General features: G+C 48.6%; 2 protein-coding genes across 4 annotated transcripts in view; both read left to right on the top strand.

Moving 5' to 3' along the window:
- Positions 1–25: 25 nt before the first annotated feature.
- Positions 26–7663, top strand: gpr171 (G protein-coupled receptor 171). Its single transcript, XM_011482152.4, has 5 exons — positions 26–245; positions 4398–4585; positions 5596–5808; positions 5889–6017; positions 6924–7663. Exons 1-5 carry the CDS (start codon positions 89–91, stop codon positions 7437–7439), a joined length of 1203 nt encoding a protein of 400 aa, XP_011480454.2. The 5' UTR covers positions 26–88; the 3' UTR covers positions 7440–7663.
- A 12349-nt stretch (positions 7664–20012) lies between these two features.
- The window catches only part of plekhg2 (pleckstrin homology domain containing, family G (with RhoGef domain) member 2), a 71078-nt gene continuing 70601 nt past the window's right edge, over positions 20013–20489 (top strand). For all 3 annotated transcript variants that reach the window (XM_023961330.2, XM_078929797.1, XM_078929795.1), the window contains exon 1: positions 20013–20308. The gene's annotated coding sequence lies outside the window, so the exon portion shown is untranslated. The remainder of the gene's footprint in view (positions 20309–20489) is intronic.

Genomic DNA, 20489 nt, shown 5'->3' with positions numbered 1-20489 from the left:
TCAAATCAGCCTGAAATGTTGCTGCGTTACCAAGTTGCTTGAAAAGTCTGTGCACAAAGGGGCGTGGTCTGTGGTCACATGCACTTCAATGGGGGTGCTGCTCCAGAAACAGACAGGAAAACACCTTCTTGTGTCAGTCTGCAGCTTTCGCAGCAGCGAGCACATGGTCTGCCGCTGCTCAGCTAACCCAACGCACCTGAGGTCCATCGCATGGTCTGGGATCCTTCAGGAGGACCAAGCAAAAGGTAAAGCTTTTCTTTTTGAAAACTAAGGAGACGTTGATGCGTATGATGAAGGTCACAAAGCACAGCCTGAAGGGAACCTTTCTGGTTTGTGACCTTTCAGAGTTTAGACTTTGGTATGAAGACGGTTCTTCTGAAATGACTGAACCACCAGGAAAAACCCAGTAGATTCAGATCTGAACAATTGTGGGTGTCAGTAGGAGTAGCTTAAACACTCTGACATGTCCCAAACTCTCACACTTGATTTTACTTCTGTTTTTTTTTTCTGAGAGTCAGAACATAACTGTGGAGGACCGTCTGTCTGTGGTGGCTTAGTAACCGACGTGTTCTTAGCGCTCCTATTAAACCACAGCGTGTTGTGAAGCCAAACATCCAACCAGACTGCGGCTCACGCCTCATGGTTCTGATGAAACGCTGCAGTTGTGTCAAACTTTACCTGGCAGGTGGGGTCTTGTGCTGGACCCAGGGCACGACGGGGGGAACTGTTCTGGCTGTTTTTGCTGGTTGGACAGGGGCTTGTTCCTTTGCCTCCCTACTCTCTGGCGCTGGGGGCTCCTGGGGCGGTACCTCCACCTCTGGTTTTGGTGGTTGGCATTGTGTTTCGGGGGTGTCTTCATTCAATACCATCATCGTTCACAGTAGAACCCCCACCTGAACACAGGTGTCTGCTCACCTTCGCACAAGCAGGATATCTGTGTGTGTGCAGGAATAATAAATGCTGGATGTGTTTGCTTGTATACATTTATAAACACTCACAGACCACTTTATCAGGTCCACCTTGCTGGTACCGGGTGGGACCTCTTTTCCCTTCAGAACCGCCTTAATGCTCAGTGGCATGGATTCAACACGGTTCTGGAAACATTCCTCAGACTTTGGTCCATGTTGACATGACAGCATCACACAGTTGCTGCAGATTTGTCTGCTGAACATCCACGATGCTGGTCTCCCATTCCACCACATCCCAAAGGTTCTCTACTGGGTTCTGGTGACTGTGGTAAACGTTTGAGTCCAGAGAACTCATTGTCATGTTCTAGAAACCAGTCTGAGATTATTCCAGCTCTTTGACATGGAGCCTTATCCTGCTGGAAGCAGCATAAGAAGATGGTCCACTGTGGTCAGAAAGGGATGGACATGGTCAGTAACAATACTCAGGTAGACTGTGGTGTTGGAACCATGCTCTGTTGGTTCTAAGGGGACCAAATTGAAGAAAATATCCCCCACTCCATGACACCACCACCACCAGCCTGTACCATTGATACCATGTTGTTCTGATCCTACCATCTGAATGTGGCAGCAGAAATGGAGACTCATCAGACCAGACAACGTTTGTCCATCTTCTAAGGTCCAGTTTTGGTGAGTCTGTGTGAATTGTAGCCTCAGTTTCCTTTTCTTAGCTGACAGCAGTGGTACCCGGTGTGGTCTTCTGCTGCTGTAGTCCATCTGCCTCCAGGTTGGACGTGTTGTTCTTTCAGAGATGCTCTTCTGCAGACCTCAGTTGGAACCAGTGGTTCTTTGAGTTCCTGTTCTCTTTCTATCAGCTTGAACGTTCCCATCCATCATATATCAGGATTCTGTGAATGAGCAGCTCTGTGATGATTGGTTCCCCAAACGTTTGTCATTTTTTCTGTATTTTTTCACAGCTTCTTAGTGAAACTTTTAGAAAGTGCTCACATACACACCTGTCAGTCACGATGCTACCATTCAAATTTAACTTTATTTATAGAGCACTTTTTCCTGCTAAAGAACACCTGCAAGTGCTTTACATAAAACAAATAAACAGTCAAATAACAGCATGCTTGTCCGTCACTGCTGCCATCTTTCAGGAGGCTTTGACTCCCGTGGTTCTGCTTTCCTCAGACGGTCCTGCATTTAGCTGCTGTTTTTCGGAGGTTCCCGTTCTGCTTCAGAGCTTCATCAGGACATTAGCAGCCTCCGTCCTGGTGTTGGATATGAACCATGAGGATTCTGTGCTTCATTTCCCAGACTTTTTTTCTACCTTTTAACACAAAGCTGATTGGATGACGGGGTCGGCTCCCCCCATCCCCCATAACGGTCACTGGGCCTCCCAGTTTCCTGCTGCTTTCCTGCTGAAAGGCTGACATTCACACGTGTCTCACACATCTGTGAGTTTACAGGCGTGCAGCAGAGGAAAGGACATCCATGGAGCCCTCCAGGTACCGGTGGATTTAAAAAAAAAAGTGCTGAACCAACCACGCCCACGGATTAATCAATTGTGCTGTTGCGCAATCGTGGCTGTAAACTACAACATCAACCCAAATGACAACAATTTGACACAAAAGAGCCCACAAAAAAACACAAGAACACAACTGCTACTGCTAAAGTGAAACAACACGAAGGGTTTGATAAAGAAGCATTCCACAGAGGTGCTCTTCCTCATGGTGTCCCGTGTTTGTTGCGGTTCAATGATTGTCCTCTTTGTGTTGACGCATCTCCCTCTCTGTGTGAGGACTTTTTGTTTGTGGCACAAACAAATGCGTCTGACTCGCTGTGCCTGATGGCAGTCTGGAAGAACGTAATGATCTCCAGATGAAACCATCACAAACCAGATCTGAACAAGGAGGGAGAGAGTAAGTGTGTTTGCAGATGATGAGGTGATTTCCCAGGCTGATCTCAATCTCGGCTGAGACGCTGTTCTAATCGGCCCTGATCTGCACACTTCCGAGGCAAACACATGCGTCTGTGCTGATTTTGTTTCAGGCTTTAGAGTTTTGGAAATTGCGATTTACCAGATTCCTAACTTTCCTTTAATTATATCAAATGCATCAGAATTAGCGTGTTAGCTATAGTAGCCACCTTTGTTTGCGTAACAGAGGTTGTAGGAACAGATTCGTGCAGTGCTGCAGTCTCTGATTTCAGCTCGTCAGCGACTGTTGCTCCACTTTTGATGAAGGACGGAGGTTGTTCTGTAGGTTATGACACCAAACTCCAGACGACTCACCGGTTTCAGGACGTCACTGCGGTTTGTAAAAGCATGAAACACGCCGCAAAGTTCCCCTGAGCTGAAATGTCTTGGTGATCATTGGGTCATCACAGAGACACCTGTCATTTTCATTTCCTGGTGGGAATCAGAATACTTTTAAAGGCCCCTCAGGTTTGAAGGCAGCTAAACACAGAAACATGAGTCAAGGAGAAGAAAGAGAGAAACTAAACATCAGTTTTATAGATAGATAGATAGATAGATAGATAGATAGATAGATAGATAGATAGATAGATAGATAGATAGATAGATAGATAGATAGATAGATAGACAACTTTATTTATCCATTTGGGAGGTTCCCGCATGGAAATTGACATCTCCATCGCATACAGCACTGCTTGACATACATATAGGAAAAAGCAGCACAGTAACTAGAAACATTAGAACAGTAAGAAAAGTTTAAAAATCTGCAAAACAGCATATACAAAAAAAGGTCATTCAGGCCCTTTCCCTTTCCTTTTCTGTCGCCCTCCCCCCTCCTAAGTGGTGGTTAAAGAGTTTGATGGCCCGGGGGACAAAGGAGTTCCTCAGTCTATTAGTCCTGCACCTTGGGAGGAGCAGCCTCTTGCTGAAGGTGCTTCTCTGGCTACTGATGGTCGTGTGCAGAGGGTGGGTGGTATTGTCCAGGATACCCGTTAGTTTTTTCAGTGTCCTTCTCTCTGCCACAGTAGCCAGAGGGTCCAGCCTTGTGCCAACCACAGAGCCAGCCCGCCTGATCAGCTTCTCCAGCCTGGAGAAGTCTGTCTTTGAGGTGTTCCCCCCCAGCACACCAGAGCGTATGTTATTACACTGGCGACCACAGACTGGTAGAAGATCCCCAGGAGCTTCTTGCAGATGTTGAAGGATCTTAACCTCCTCAAGAAGTACATCCTGCTCTGGGCCTTCTTGTACAGCTGCCCCGTGTTGCTCGTTCAGTCCAGCTTGTTGTCCAGCCACAGCCAACATGGCAGAATGAGGTGTTTCTGCAGAAAATCCAGCCGTTAGGGGTTCTCTTTGCTGCTTTTGGAGTTTCATGGTCTGCTGTTATTCTCATGTTTCCACCAGAGATGAACGTGACCAAACGCCACGTCCAGAAGCTTCTGAGTGCAGAAACGTTTGCTCTTTTTCTATTTGCTGTGGTTTCAACTTTTCCTGAAGGAAACTTCTCTGTTTTTCAGGAAAACAGCCTGATGTCATGATGTCCAACTCCTCCAACTTCAGCGCCGCGGGAGCAGAGGAGGGGAAGAAGTGCATCGTCAACGACCAGATGAGGCCCTTCATCGTCCTCTACATCCTCATCCTCACCGTGGGGCTGCCGGGAAACCTGCTGTCAGCGTGGGCCTTCGTCCGCTGCTGCAAAGCCAAAGTAGGATGGTAGTCTACTTCACAAGTGGGGGGGCTGAAAGAGCTTTTTCCAGAAGGTGTTAAAGATGTGGACTTCCATAAATCCATCCAGAACTTTTGGTCATTCCTGAGCTCTGACAACAGCAGGAAAAGACACCTGACAGAACCAACAGACTCAGGATTCTGGTGAAGGACTGGACGTCTGACTGACTCCGCCCACTCAGGTTCTTGTTTTGTGATACAGAAACCTGCTGGGGGGGGCAAATATTTGTGTGATCAGACCAACATGAACCTGAACTTTACTGGAGTCAATTTAATGAACGGTCAAATGAATGTTCACTTCTATAATGAAACATCCGTGACATCATTTGATTTTCTTTTACAGCAAAGACCTGTTTTTTTGCCATGAACAGCTTTTCCATTGATGAAGTGTCACTTTCATGAAGGTCAAACTCTGGTGGAATATCGGGGGGGGGGAAGCAGAGCAGACTGCAGGAAGGAATCCTCCGCCTTTATTGACATTTGCAACAAATTCAACAATATTGCTAAGTGTAAAAAAAAAAGAGGAGGAATTAAATATGCAGGGAAAAAATCCTTCAGAGATGAGCAGAATTCACTGCTGCTTCTTAGAAACCATGAAAAATCGTTTATTTTTCTCTAGTTTGACTCCAATTCTCTGCAGAAACACATCCCAGAGACAAATCATCTGTGACACCGCTGCTGCTTTGCTGCGGCGCCGTTTCCACGGTAACCATTGTGATGAGGCAAACAGTCGGAGACAACGTTCTCAATCTAAACCAAAGCTTGGACAGCAGGAAGTGGAGTTTGGTCAAAAAGCAGATGGGGAAGAAGCAGAAGTGTGTTTACCGTCTGTTATGTCTGCAGCCGTCAGAGCGAGTGATCTTCCTCGGTTTCACCACAGATACGCTGTGATCCAGGAGAAGCATCTGTTCACACCTAAAGCGTTACTCGCATGCAGATTTCTCTGAGACCATCCAGTGTGTTCAGGTTTCATGTCTGCTCGTGCCTCAGGAAAAGCGGAGCGCCGGCGTTTACCTGCTCAACCTGCTGGTGGCCAACCTCCTGTTCCTGGGCGCGCTGCCCTTTAAGGTCCTGAAGGACCTGGGAGCGGCGCCGTGGAGCCTCATGGTCTTCCACTGCCAGTGCAGCGCTGTCGTCACCTACATCAGCCTGTACGCCTCCGTGGCCTTCCTCACCTTCATCATAGTGGACCGTCACCTGCAGGTACTGAAGGAAACCCCGCCTCCAGAGTCCACCGAGGCTCCGCGGAGGTCACGGTGGTGTAAACTGTGGTTCTCCTGCAGGACCGGCACTCGGCCCACTCTCTGAGGCTGCAGGAACCCAGCTTCGCCTGGCTGCTGTGCACCGTCGTCTGGCTGCTGCTGCTGGTCATCATGGTGCCCAACATGGCTCTGCCCACCAAGCAGGTCCAGGTACGTGTGACGCCTGCAACACTGTTTCAGGGAACTGTGGAACCCAATGGGACAGAGTCTGAGTCAGATGGAGATCCCATGATCCAGATCCCATGAAGGCTTTTCAGGCAGGACGTCCAGGGTCTGCTTAACATCCTGGTCTTTTTAAGGAGGACATGTGCATCTGCGCATGTATGTGCAGACAGCTACAGCTGCCATCGAAGCAGACGCAGACGGTGGTTAATGTGGCTCTGAGCGCCACGGCGTTCCCATCAGTGAGGACGGTGGGTCACTTTTGCTGCCATGACGACTTTATCAGACCTGCGATAGACGCGGCGACTCCTCTCTGCTGCTCTGATGGTCCAGATTCTACAGACTGAATTCTGAACCTCCAGACCCAAAGATCACAGGTAGTGAGTCATCCTGGAGGTCGGCCTGCTCTCCTGGAGCGGGCCGGTCCTGCAGACTTCATGGTCTGGGTAAATCCAGAGGAACTGGATCCGTTTTGTCTGATCTGAATAATCGGAGGGGATTTTTGGGCCGTTGGGCTGCAGTTCCTGTAAACGGGGGAATGTGTGGTTGCTGTGGGACAGAAATCACGTGAAATTGTGGGTGTGGCCTCACAGTCTCTGACAGTTGTCATGGCGACCAGCAGCGTGTAGGGATCCTGCAGCACAAATCAGCATCGACCAACTGCTGCTCGGGAGGCTCAGACTAGAAAAACAGGAAGTGTGGCATGTGGTCAGAAAACGTGTCAAACTGGAGCGACCCGCCCCCATGAGAAAGAGGAAGTGGGGTTTTGTCACAGGAAGCTGGGGCTGGGGGTCAGTTCACCTGAGAACGTGGTGACCGCTCCCAGAGTCCCGTTGTGTCTGAGATGACCCTGTGTGACCCTGAGCTTCATGTGACCCTCTGCCCCCCCCGCAGGTGCAGAGGTACCTCAGCTGCACCTCCCTGAAGGAGGAGCTCGGCCTCAGCTGGCACACCCTCACCGTCTTCCTCAACACGGCGCTCTTCCTCAACGCCTCCGCCGCCGTGCTCGTCTCCAGCAGCCTGGCCCTCAAGCACCTCCTGCGCAGCCGCAGCGCCGCCGCCCGGCGGACGCTGGTCAGCGTGACGCTCATGGCGCTGGCCTACGTCCTCAGCTTCGTTCCCTACCACGCGGTGAGGACGCCGTACACGCTGGCCCAGACCCAGGTCATCAGGGACTGCAGGACCAGGAGGCAGCTGTTCCTGGGGAAGGAGGCCACGCTGGTGCTGAGCGTGCTGCACGTCTGCCTGGACCCCCTGCTCTTCTTCCACCTTGACCCCGCCTTCAGGGGCGTCATCCAGGACCTGCTGCCGTGCACCACGCACTGCAAAGCGGCCGCAGACATGAGGCTGAGAACACGCAGGAACACGCAGGAGGACCAGGAGGAAGGAGGCGACTCCAGTCAACTGTAGAAGGTGGTTTCCATGTTTGCAGACGATCTTCTGTGCCGATCCAGGACTCAGAGACTTTAGGTCAGTTCTGTGCCGTCCTAGAAGAATCAGAAACATCGAGCTGTCATTGTCCAAACGACCAGCAGAGGGCAGAGTGAGATCAGCAGCACCACTTCTCCTCATTGCTTTGAGTTCAGAACCAGAACTTTTCCTCCAGTCTTCCTCTACAGACTTCTGAGCCCAAACCCTTGCAGTTCTTTTTGGATCAGATTGTTTTCTTCAGACTCAGTCCATGCAGGTCAGACTCTGTTAGATGATGTGGTTCCTGTCCTCGCTGACCCTGAGGCCGACCTGCGACTCCAGACCGGAACCGGTCGGTTTGATGAGTCGGACCGGTTTCAGCTCCGGCGTTCTTCGGCGCTGATGAAGGGTCCAAACGGGCGACGCATAACTCTGAACCAGAACTAACCCAAACTGACTCCTGTGGAGCCGGACCAACACAGAGTTTCTGCTGCGTCGCTTTTCAGAACCAGAACCAGAACATTTATCATTTCATCCCAGAAAACGCTGCAGTTTCAGGACAGATGTGTTTTGAACCCTTCTTCAGTGTGGGTCGCTCTTTCAGGGCTTGTGAGGCTCCGTTTGGTCTGGTTCTGCTGGACCGGCACCGAGGGAGGCTTTCTCTGCATCAGCGTTTCTCTGGAGTTCTCAGAACCGAGGGGGTTCCGGCCGATCCGGATCTCGCTCATCAATCTGGCTGCAGTGGGTCGGACACAGAGGGGATTCTGTCAGGACGCCAGCTCTGAAAAGGCCAAATCTGCGCCGGGTTTCTGTTTTTGGTGGCAGAACCTGAATGAGATAATGGGATTAGCTGGATTGGATTAGAGTGGAAAACCCGCAGAAGCTCAGCAGGCAGGAAGTGAGAGGTCCGGACGGACAGAGAGGCTGAAGGTCCGGATCCGCTGATGATCTGAGACGATGAAGAAAGTTGATCCATCTGATCTGAGCCCGATGTTCATGTTGGAATCAAACGTTCTCCAGAGGAAGCTCCTGCAGGGACGCTTTAGATGGGACATTTTGCTGGGGGGTGGGGGTGTACAAAGGTCTTTTTTTGCTATGTCCCCCACCCAGCATTTCTGGGGAAACAGTTGCCCTCATCCACACTAACCATGCACAGATGCAGCCCCCCCCCCCCCCCCCCCCCCCGCTATGTCATGGGGGGGGGGCTCAGCTGCTCCAGCACAGAGGATGAGGAGGCTCTGCTCCATGGGGTGCTTGGGGGCCCGTCTGTGTGATGACCAAACCTGCTGCCTCCGCCGTAGGGAGGGGCGGAGTCTAAACAGCTGAGCTGAAACAGACTTCATTGGAAAACATCAAATTCAATTCAATTCAATTCAACTTTATTTGTAGCCCAAATTCACAACAACAGTCGTCTCGATGGGCTTCGTATCGGTAATTCGAAAAGTGGAATCTAAAGAATCATGAATACAAAGAGTTCAATAAGAAAATCCTAAATTAAACTAACAAACTGACTAAACTAAACTGGCATCCCTGCCCTTAGACCCCCCCTTAAGGAAAAACTCCCAAAAAAAACAGATTCCAGAAAAAGAAAAAGAAAAAGGACCAGAACGTCCCGGACGGTTTGATCCGGGTCACGCTGGTCGTTTAAGCGTCAAAGCTCTAAAATGAAATGAAGCTTTAAATCAATAAACTGTGATTTTAATTTGATTCCAAACCAACAGACCCCCCCCTCACCCCCCCCCCTCCAAAACAACAGCTGAGTCTCCATTAAAAACAGGTTCTTCTGCAGACTCAACAATGCTGAAGGTTCCTCTGCCGTTTCTCCTGGGGGGGGTCCTTAAGTGTCTGAAACAGTGTGTATGTGGGGGGGGGGGCGTTCAGAGTGAAGTCAGAGCTTCAGATCAGCTGCTTTAAGGTCAGCTCTGCGTGTTTGGATCTGCTCTGCTCCGGTTCCCATGTCTCCTGGCGGGTTCTTGCTGGGTTCTGGCAGAGTTCAGACCCAGCTGGCTGACCCGGGTCTCTCTGGACCCGTCCAACAGAAAACATCTGGACCGGCTGAGATAAGCGCGCGCTCGCTGTGTCCTTGGTGTTGCAATCAAACATTCAGCTCTAAAATTAGCCCCGGAAGACCAGAGATGTTAGCTCATGCAGCAGATATGGACCTGGGGGGTGGGGGTGGGGGATTATGGGGCAACACATCAGGACTGAAGCAGTTAAACTGAGACTCAGTGTTTTCCTTTAAAAGACATCTTTCTAAAACTTCCCTTTTTATATTTTGTGTTTTTTATGTTGAAAGGTGCTAAATAGTTTATTATTATTATGATCAGAGCGCTCTTCTCATGATGCTGATCCGTTTGTGACCTCCATCCGTCCTGAACCTCCGTTCCCGCCTCCAGAGGAACCACACACGGCGGGCACAGCCGTTATCCCGCCGCCGACATTACAGTTTGTTGCTGGAATTCTCCGGTTTTCCGTCTTTCTTTCCTGCATCTCTCTTTGTCCTTTTTAAGTCACCAAAAACACCGGAGGACAAACCATTTATAGTTAGGAGGGGGGGCGAGGGGTCGCTGGGTGCCGTGGGAACAGCTTCAGAAAAAATCACATCACAAACACACAGAAACACAGCGACCCACGGTCCCATTCCTGCTGTGGAACACTCACACCTCCGTCTTTGTTCTCCTCCAGAACCGCTGCAGCTCTTTGTTCTCACGGACCGTCAAAGTTCTGACGGAACTTTCTCCCAAACTTTCTCCGTTTTTCCATTCTGGTATTTATGGTGGGATGAGCCAAACGTCCTCTGGTCTCCTGCTTCAGTCTGAGGAGATCTTTGGGGTCTTTTTCTGGATCTTTTTAGCCGTTCTGGGTTTTAAAAAGTGCTTTCTCAGGTTGTCATCAGGTGCTGCATAAAATAAAAAGGGACACATCAAACCGAGCGGCTCCGAGTCGTTCCAGTCGGTCTGGTCTGTGGTGAGTGACCCACAGGTCACACCAAAGCTCCAGCTTCAAGAAAAAGGCAACTGGAGAGGAAAACGGCCTCTGCTAGGGAGATTTAGGAAAAACCGTCCATCAGAACCAGACTCGGTCATGGGGAGGGGGGGGGGGTCTTTATCTGGGAGTCTGAGAGGGCGGGAAATAAAAGAAAGGATGTCAAAAGGTCAGGTTTAGGCTAAACGGGTGTCATGGCTGCTACGCCTTCAACCCATTTTCTACTCAACCAAACCCACTGGACAGTCCTGATGGGACAGGGCTCTTATTTTGAAGGGGCACAGCCTGGTCATGGCCAAATAAAAAATGAAAAAGATCAAAAGGAAAGAGTGAGAGGACTGTTGTCCTAAGTGATCTGGAAACGCGAGCAAAAGGCTTTTCTCTGTCCTGCAGTACTGCGTTCAAACACCAGGGGCAGGATTGCAGTTTTCTCTTTGAATGTCTCCAGTTCATCTGTTGTGTTTTTTTATTTATTTTTGTTCCAGTTCTGTGAAACTGCCGCTGGAATCATTATTCATGCTTCCTTTTTTTTCACACCCAATTAAAGTTTTTCTCTGTTGGTTTTACAACAAAATAAAAAAACCTCAAATCAATGACCTTTTCACCTGCATGTCTACGTGGCGGCATAACGAGTTCGTATCCTCGCCGTGTGACTTCAGTCTGAGGCCCGACTCACCATCTGCAGCATGTGGCTCCTCCCGTTGGATGCTCTTCAGTCGGTTGTCGTATATTTGCCGTCGTATGTTCGGTTTTCTTCAAACCTTTATGACCTCCTGAGCATTTATGGCTCCTTCTGCTGGTTTTCCTGAAAGGGGGATCCCAGAGGAGACAAACAGACAGAGAGATGTTTCCTCTTTCACCACTCTTCGGTTTATTGCTGCTCAGACTGAAACGACACATCCCCGTTGTCGTGACTACAAAACAAACCCCATACAGACGGGGGGGGGTCCCGGCAGACCCGGCTTGTGTTGTCCACAGACACACTGGACCCTTTAAAGTTTGAATCAACCTCATCAATCATCATTTTTTCCATCGATCACTTATTGGACGTTTCTTTAGTTTGGAGGTTAATCCATTTGGTTGAGATTAACAGGTTATGCCACTAGATGGCAGTATAAATTCCACTCTGACTCAGAGGATTGTGGCCGAAAAAATATTTTTTTTTCCGATTGTTTCATCGGCATCTTGGCCAAACATGATGTCATGAAACCGTACAAGATTGGGACGACGGTGGGGCTAACGGTTTTTTTTTATGACCCACGTCTTTGTCTGTAGAGAACAGTTCGCGGATCACTTCCTTCTTCCAGACAGAAATAAAGAGATGAGCGACCGCTGCATGGAAGTACTGAAGTCTCCTGCAGCTTCAGGGCTTTGTGCTGATTGGTCGGACTCTGTTTTTCGACTTTAACCCCACGTGATTTGGATCAGAACACTTGAACCAACCGGGGAGTACAACACAAGCAGTACATAGCGTTAAGGGGTAATTGATGGTAGCCCTAGCATGCTACGCTAACATCAGTGAACTCTCTGGAATCTTTGAAGTCCAGAATCTGGTCCTGAAACATTACTCCATGACATTCATCGTTATTTAGAGCCCCCTGGTGACTGAGTGAGGAAACAACTGCTTCCTGGTTCGCTGACCTGCATGTTTTTCTCTGTCTGAGGCTTAATAATTATAAATAATAATTCACTTTATTTCAGACTCAGATACTGTCCATAAAAGAAGAAAGGGAACTAGAATTTACAACCATTTAAACAGAGTCTAATCTCTGTGCTCAGTGCTTCCTCAAGGCGGAGGTGTAGCGGCATGAGCTCATTCAGGGATCAGTCAAAGACATAATTCATTTTAAGACTTGTCCAGGCGCTCCATGAGGCTGTAGGTAAGATGACGTAGTAGTGCCTCACAGGTGGGGATGTGAGCATCCACAAACAGCTGACTGGCTCTGTACCACCTGTAGCAGAAGTAGGCATCATTAAAGGCCACCATGAATTTACGGAATGTCCCACGTCCACAAGTCCATCTGCCATAGTCAGAGCAAACTTTGAAAAGTTTTTGTATCCCAACATTGATGACAAGGTCATCAGCATACATGAGATGGTCAAAAATCTGACCTCCAACGACACAACCAGTTTTGCACAGATTTAACTCAGTAGAAAGGTCAATATACACATTGAATGAGAACAGAGAAAGAATCCCTCCCTGTTGAACACATAAAAAGTCTGATGAAAACAACCCTATTTGACAACCATTGTTTGATTAGTGTACCAAAAAAACAGGAATCGTACCAGATGTTTGGGCACACCTCGATATAATAGCTTCTGAAATAGTTTGTGGTGGTTCACCCCCTCAAAGGCCTGAATGGGATGGAGTGGAAACAAGTTTATTTTGAATATAAAAAAAACACACACATTAAAAAAAAAAGAGAAAATAAAGAAAACGTTGACACTCGATAAAAAAAAGAAAGAAAAACATCCAGCCAAAGGTCAAACCAGGAAGATGACAGATACGTGATAGGTGATGAAGAACTGATGAAGAACACAGAGGTCGGAGAAAGATGAAGAGGATTTCCAGAGGAATGTCAAACAGTTCAATTGGACTTGCTGTTCAACTGGCTGTGAGGAACATCTGCATGGTAACCATGGTAACGGAGAAACTGCTGAGTTCACAGGTTTGAAACCTGAGCAGGTTGTTGGATTGAAGACTGAAGACGATGTCTTTGGTTTTCCTGCAGAGTCGCAGGTCTGAGGACGTCTGGGGCGACCACCTTCTGGTGGAACGGTAAATGGTAAATGGTGTCTACTTGTATAGCGCTTTTCTACCTACAAGGCCCAAAGCACTTCACAGTGACACACACATTCACACACACATTTACACACACATTCACACACACATTTACACACACATTCACACATACATTCACACACACATTCACACACTGGTGGCGGCTCCGCTGCCAAACACAGGCAAGGTGAGGTTCGGTGTCTTGCGCAGGGACACTTCAACTCATGGGCGCGCAAGGCGGGAATCGAACTTGCAACCTTACGATCATGGGTCAACCGACCTACCCCTACACCGGGTGAATGAGCTGGACGGATCAATGACTCGCCTGATGCTGTGGTGGAACAGAAACCGTTTCTCCCACTGTGATTAACTCAGATTGTGGTGGGGTTCAAACCCCAACCTTAACATTTAAGGGGTCCAGTGTGCCGTCCATGGCATCAGACCTGGGATTGTGGTGGAGGACTGAACTTTGTTCGTGTGCATGCGTTGTTTTTGTTTCCTTTAATCGGACAAATGGGGAACACAGTTGGAGTCCGCCTTGATAGGTTTTGACCACTCATCACTATCAGCTGTTTGTGATGGGCGTGGCCGGTCCAACCTGTCAGGGAGTTGGTGGAACCCGCCTCCTGCCGGATGACAGCTGGGATTCTGGACCCGGGGGAGTGATGCTGCCGTCTCCTGGTCTTGTCTTTTATTTTGAAAGACCTTTATTGTGAAGCAGCTTCCCAGTCCTCTGTTCAGGTCTTTGGTGTTTAGAGAAACCTTTTAGTTTTAGTGTTAGCTTCTAGAAAGGACCAACATTTATCAGCAGCTGTCTCTCGTATGGGATTCGAACATGTGTTTGGGAAGTGATTAAATGGCTAAACTTGTCAGAACCGCCTCGGGGTAGATTCTTGTTTCATGAGTGGCAAGACGAAACATCTGTCCTCAAATGGTTATTCAGCCTGGTTACACACGCACTGCAAACGTTCCCATGAGCAAGCACCTAAAGCTGATCTAAGCCTTAGTGTCGAAGGAGCAACACCACGACTCAATCACCTGACGACCGCCTCCCGTTTGTCATGCACTCTGACCTTCACCATCCTGTTACCCAACACGCCTCCGTCTATCCGTCTGCCCTGCATTCATATCACACACTCTCCCTTTTCTCCATCCGTCGGTCGTGTTCCCGTCATCCATTCTCATCCAGAGAGCGGCGTCTCAAACCATCGACTGTATCTGAGAACTGGACTGAGTCGGTAAGCGAGCGTGACGTCATCCGTAGAAAATGTAATTCCGGCTCCAACCACATGAAATCAATTCAATCCCCGTTTTTTCACGATACAGACGCCGCCATGTTAGCGCCAGACGTCGTCAGTAAGCAGGGAGTGATCCGGGTCTGACTTATAGTTTCCATGGCAACCACTCTCACCAATCTGGACTGAGCTTGTTAGAAGGCCACAGCCCTACAACTACAGGAAATCTGTTTTGAACGTTGGAAGTGAAGGCCAGCAGGCTCCGCCTACTTTTATTGAGACATCGGATTCGTCAGTTTATGACTTAAAATACAGAAAATATATCATGAAAAAATATGAGGATTACCATGAAGATGTTGAAGGTTTCAGGTCCAGAACGGTTCTTCTGACCAATAGAATGACTGAGTGACAGCTCTTTATTTCTCCATAGACATCTATGGGCTTCTTGGAGCCAGGGGGGGGAGGGGTCACTCAGTCCAGTTCTCATTTGCAGTCGTTGGCTCTGAAAGTGTGCTACTACTCCTGTAGATCCAGTGTTTTAAAGTCCAAACCCGATGGAATCGACTGGCAGGTGTGGTCCAGAACACGGTCCAGAGGGGGGGGGCTGCTCCTAATCAACAGCTGCTGTTAGGCACGGTGGTGGGAAGCTGATGATGTGGAGTCGACTCCTTTGTAATCAGATTACTGTAACTGTGTATGACGGATCAGCTGGGCTCAGACTACAACAGAACCATGACCAGAGGAAAAGTCCAGGAGCTGCTGGGCTTTAAAGCAACACAAAAACGTGACACAAAGTCGCACAATCGCTCTGAGACGCCCCGACTGTGGTGGGGCTGACTCAACGAAACCGTCCTGGGCCGTGACATCATCTGTCCTCGCACACACAGATGCCTGCACTAGTCCACACGCCTGTGTTGACAGACTCTGCCAGGAAGCAGAAGCTGTGCTGACACGTCTGGAAGGAATGTCGGCGCCCGCCAACACCCACAAACGTGTTATTGATATGTTATCACAGAGTGATCATGCCGAGACGCTCAGGACCCTTTTCTGCTCTTATGCAATGCGAGGATGCCCAACATTCTTCAGAACCAGAAACAAAAGGGTGGAATTTCCGGACCTCTCCTCCGTCCCCGAACCCCGAGCAGAACCGGAACCGCTGGGCTTTTCCATGCCGAGGAGGCGCACCGGGCCGAGACAGGAACCTTCAGTGACCGTCCTGCTGCGGGCCGCGGCGTGAGACACGCGAGCAGCTGAGCTCATCTGCAACATCCTGCAGGAAGACGCTCCCTCCTCCAGGAGTCTGAGCGGGAAACGTCCACAGACGTGGAATCAGATGGAAACACAAGGCCCGCCGTCCGTCAGCAGAACAGCTCATGGTGGAAGCTGTCAGTCTGTGCGGATGGAGCCAGAGCCTGAAGCTGCAGGCGTTTCAACGTTTCAGTTCACAAAGTCTCATGTCAACAGAAGGAAAGAAACATTTATGCTGCATTTTTATCAGATGAGGTCAGATGACAGCAAACTGCTGTTCCAGCTAGGATCACATCAAAAAAGGAGGTTAGAAGCTCAAAAAAAGCTGCAGGTCAGTCACCATGACAACACAAATGCAAAAACTGTTAAGAAAAAACAACAGTCTTGCTGTGAAAATGGAAAGAAAGTCTTTATGTATTTATTAAAAAAAAATATATATATATACATAAAATATAAAAAATAATAAAAAAATATATATTTAAAAAAAAAGTAAAAATATATATAAAAATAATCAAATAAAAATAAAAATGATAAAATAATAAATAAAAAAAATTAAAAAATAAAAACAATTAAGAATATATATAAAGAAATAAAAAAAATTAAAAAAATAAACAAATAAAAAAATAAAGAAAGTCTTATAAAAGACTGTAAAGAACTGCTGAGTTATTCTAGAACTTTGTGGTCTGGGTCCATCCTGATCACAGATCCACAGAAGTGGAGCTTTGGATGAACTGAAAGACCAAACCGGGACCAGCAGCAGCTCTGTGGGGGTGTCCGTGTCCTCAGCCACATGTGCTCTGGTTTTATCGGTTCATGACGTTCCTGCTCTTCTCCTGGCTCCTCTGGGCTTTGTTGCTCTTAGCCTAAATCTCAAACCCCAAACGTTATCTGAACCGGACAGAAGCCCAGTGAAGGTCAGTCCTGAAGCCCAAACTCAGAAGGGCCCGCCCCCTCGCCACATACCACAGCTGGCAGAGCTTACTGGCAAAGCTGCAGATCCGAACCGAAGCCCGTCTTCAGTCTGGAATGAGGAGCTCTGCCGATGAAGACCAACAAGGATGTGATGAAGAAAAAGCTGCTGTTGCAACAAACACCAAGCTAACGTCCCAGAAGAACAGCAGCTGGACTTCAGCTGCAGGCGGGGGGCAGAACCAGAACCACGATGCTCGTCATCAGGGATGGAAGACGAGACGTTTCTGCACCGAAAACGATGATTAAAACTCTAAAAAACGATCCGGCTCTGCTGAGGGGGCGTGGCTAAGATACGGTGAACGACCTTCTTCAGAACATCTGACAACTGACAATCCAAATGACACGCCCCCATGAGACTACAGATGGGCTCCTCACTGCTCCTCCTTTACCCAGCATGCATTGCCAAACTTCCTCATGGTTCCTGCTCCTGCTGTGTGGTTCTCCTCCCTTTGTTAAGTCTGTCTGCATTCACACTGAAGTGATTCGCACCAAAGTTCATTCTGAAGCGGACTAGAGTTCTCCCATTTGGTCCAAACCAGAGTTCAGGTGAACTTTCACACCTGCAGAACCAAGAGGACCCCCAGAGGAATCCAGAACCAAACCCCCGAGGTCTTGTGTTGGTTGCGGTTCCTCAGATCCACGTTTCCGGACCTTCCGGGTTACTGGTGGGTTCTCCGTAGGATCAGCTGCTGTTTTCTTCTGTCTGAACAAACTGCAGCCTCTCAATCACACGTTCCTGCATTTCTGTTTTATGCATAAAGAAGTGCACATGCACGTGCACGCCCATGTCTGCTGCTGCTTTCTCAGATAGCCTGTAATAATGCGGAGCCGACACGGCTGCCTCAGCAGTGGAAATGTGGTCGCTTATTAGAGATGGAATATCAGTCCTGACTTCATGCAGGCCGTCAGATGATCCAGCATGAAACCCAGAGGCAGAGCTGCAGGTTCCTCTGAGCTTCAGCCACGTTTTGGATGACTTCCCTCTGCTTCAGGATGGAGAGATCCTGCTGGCAACGTGAAAAGTTTCAAGTGAAGAGGGGAAACGGGCTTCCTTCAGGAGAAACAGTGAAGCTTCACCATGCAGCAGACGTTTGGAGAACCTCCTTTCTGCTGCTTTTACTCCAGTTCAGCGATTCTGCAGGAATCCACAATGATGTCAGGAATGGGCAGATGTTTGCACATGAGAGGTGTTCACAGCATCTCTCAGACCACTGCTTTGACCAGGATGACCACGAACGCATCATGGCGCCTGAAACAGTCCTGAGGTTCCCGTCTGCTCCTGTTTGTACTTCCTATCCCAACATTGTTGTTCCTGTTGAAGGTGTGGAGTCCCCGGTGGGGAAAAGGCTCTGCTTTCAGTCGATCCATTGTTCTGAATGGATGGATGACGGATGGATGGATTCAAAGTTCTTCTCCAGCAGATTCGGTTCTCAGGGAACAGAAAGAGGAGAATGAAACCTGAGAGAATTTCAAGCGTCGTGGACCAACGATGTTCACTGATGAGTCTGCAGGACGGCGATGCCGGACTTTAGTTTGGTCCAGTGAGGACGGGCAGATGGAGAACCAAAGAGGACAAATGCATTTCTTTGTTTCTGCACATCGGATGTGAGAACCACTTCAAGACGAGAAGCACTTTTGTTTTCTGGAGACGATCAAACTCAGCGTCTTGTTCTGAAACCTCTCAGGACCTGAAGAGGTCCATCCATGACGCGTCCTCCCCCAGGACCAAAGCCTCCTTTGTTCAGATCTGCTGTTTTTCTGGACCCGGGCTGCCGTTTGGGTCCAGACGGTCGCAGAACAAACTTCTCCTTTTGTTCCCAGACGACCTCTTGACCTCTGCAGAGGAAACACACACGCACTCAGAGCGAGGAGGTAATTGCTGGAGAAAAGCGAGTTGTGGAATGTCTGAGTTTGGAAAAACACAGATGAAGCCTTGCCAGCCCCGTGTGTATGTGTGTGTGTGTGTCTGCGCGTTGTGCTCTTTGTTGTGCGTGTTTGTGCGCGCATTCTTCTGCGTGTTTGCCTCGGCTGGTGTTTGTCCGGCGTAAAACTCTGTTTGGTGAGCCGGAGGCGGCAGATGTGGACAAGAATGTCCTTTCCTGACAACACAAAAGCAGCGTTAATAAAACCCACAGATGTTTGGTTCTGACCCGCGTGAGCCGCTCCACCACAGCACCGGCAGAACCTCCGGGTTCCTTCACTTCTCCTCGTCAGGCACGTTTCCCAAATGGAAGTTTTGAAACTTTATGATGAATAAATCGACTCTGACGTGTTTTATTGTGTAGATTGAAAATGATTTGACAATAAGTGTGTAACTCTCAACCATGAACTCCACACAGATTCAGGAAGTTATCCTAAATATACAAACAAATGTTTGGTAATAATGTAACTAAATAAAAAGAACGAAGAACGTGTTACCGTACGAGCCCTGGGGGGGTGGCCCAGAGGGGCAAGACACGTTTACATTTAAGATACAACAACAAATCCCAGAACAAATGAACAAATACTGACACACAACAGCAAATCACCAAACACAACGACGAAAGTGGAGTCACAGCTTCTAACTGGAATCAACCATGTCTGCTTTTTAAAATGTGATTTATTACTGTTTCCTTTTTTGTGGACATTATAAATATACGAATCAGTCCAAAAGTATTTTTTAAAGTGTATTAATAACAATTACAACATTGTTCAGCACGGTAACGTTTTTGCGTCACGTCCAGCAGAAAGGGTATTTTTTTTCCTCCACAATGAATGTATTTTCTTTGAACTCTTCCTGGTCTTTCGTCTTCAGGAGATCCTCCATAAACGCCGTTTCTGCAGCACAACAGCTTTTATGAGGCTGCAGATGAAAACAGGAGCAAAAATGTGGACGTTTGGCAGCAGAAGTGACAGAAAGACAAGACTGTTATCTGATTCTGAGAAACCACAGAAGATGAAGGGATGACGGACAGAAAGTCCTCACGTTTGCAGACGATGGAGTCCTTTCTGAGGACGATGCTGACTTTTAGAAAGAATTCAGAACTTTCATTTATTTTGTGTATTTTAATGACTAATCTAAAATATTTACACTTAGCACAACATCTTTTCTTAATGTTAGACTTTTGAACTTTTGATCTGAATCTAAGGAAAACTCCAATCAGAGTGCAGGAGCTCCTCCTCAGCCTCTCAGGAGACGTTTCTTCTGATGAAGAACGGCAGAAATCTTCATCATCTTCATCTTCCACAAAGATCCTCGGAGGGAAAAGGAGAACTTTGTTTGAGGAGGTGGATGTGTGACACAGACGTTCTCCTCCCTCTGAGGGTTTGGACCTTCCCCTCGGCCCTCCTCCCTCCCACCTCCTCCGCGGCAGTCGGGTCCTCTGGCCGCCCGGAGCTCATCTCCAAGCGGACCCAGGTCCTTCAGCTCCCGAATCCCGAGCATGAGTCCCGGGTTCTGGCGCTGCGCATGAGAGTTTTTGGATTTCTTTGTGCTGCGTCCCAGACGTTCTAGTTCCGAAGCAGAACCGCAGGAGGATCTTTGGACCCGTCGGGAGGAGGAGGGGAGGAGGAGGAGATCTCTGAGCGCATGAGGCGCGGGGTCCGCGGACTGAAAGGCAGAGAAGCGCGCGGGGACGTGCACGCGTCCTGCGTGCTCCGGGACAGAGGTACGCCAACGTTTTATGCAGATCACTTTCACACGCGCGCGCATGCACGCCTGCGACGCGCGCGCTCGCATTTGATCACCGGTAAGTTTGGAGTAAAACTCATCTCTGGAGACTCAACTCTTCATCATGAGCAGGAAATGATGATGGGACTCCTCATCCTCAGAGGAGGAACCAGGCTGCC

This window comes from Oryzias latipes, chromosome 13 (assembly GCF_053564925.1).
Source record: "Oryzias latipes strain Hd-rR chromosome 13, Olatipes_Hd-rR_3.1".
NCBI lineage: Eukaryota > Metazoa > Chordata > Actinopteri > Beloniformes > Adrianichthyidae > Oryzias > Oryzias latipes.
Note: the sequence above shows the minus strand (reverse complement) of the source record. Positions and strands in the feature narration are given on the sequence as shown.

Bases quoted from the DNA above. Each gene is read 5' to 3' on its own strand.
- gpr171 (XM_011482152.4), top strand. From the start codon at position 89: ATGGGGGTGCTGCTCCAGAAACAGACAGGAAAACACCTTCTTGTGTCA. The intron at 246-4,397 runs GTAAAGCTTTTC...TCTGTTTTTCAG, and splicing joins TCAGGAGGACCAAGCAAAAG to GAAAACAGCCTGATGTCATG. The intron at 4,586-5,595 runs GTAGGATGGTAG...CTCGTGCCTCAG, and splicing joins TCCGCTGCTGCAAAGCCAAA to GAAAAGCGGAGCGCCGGCGT.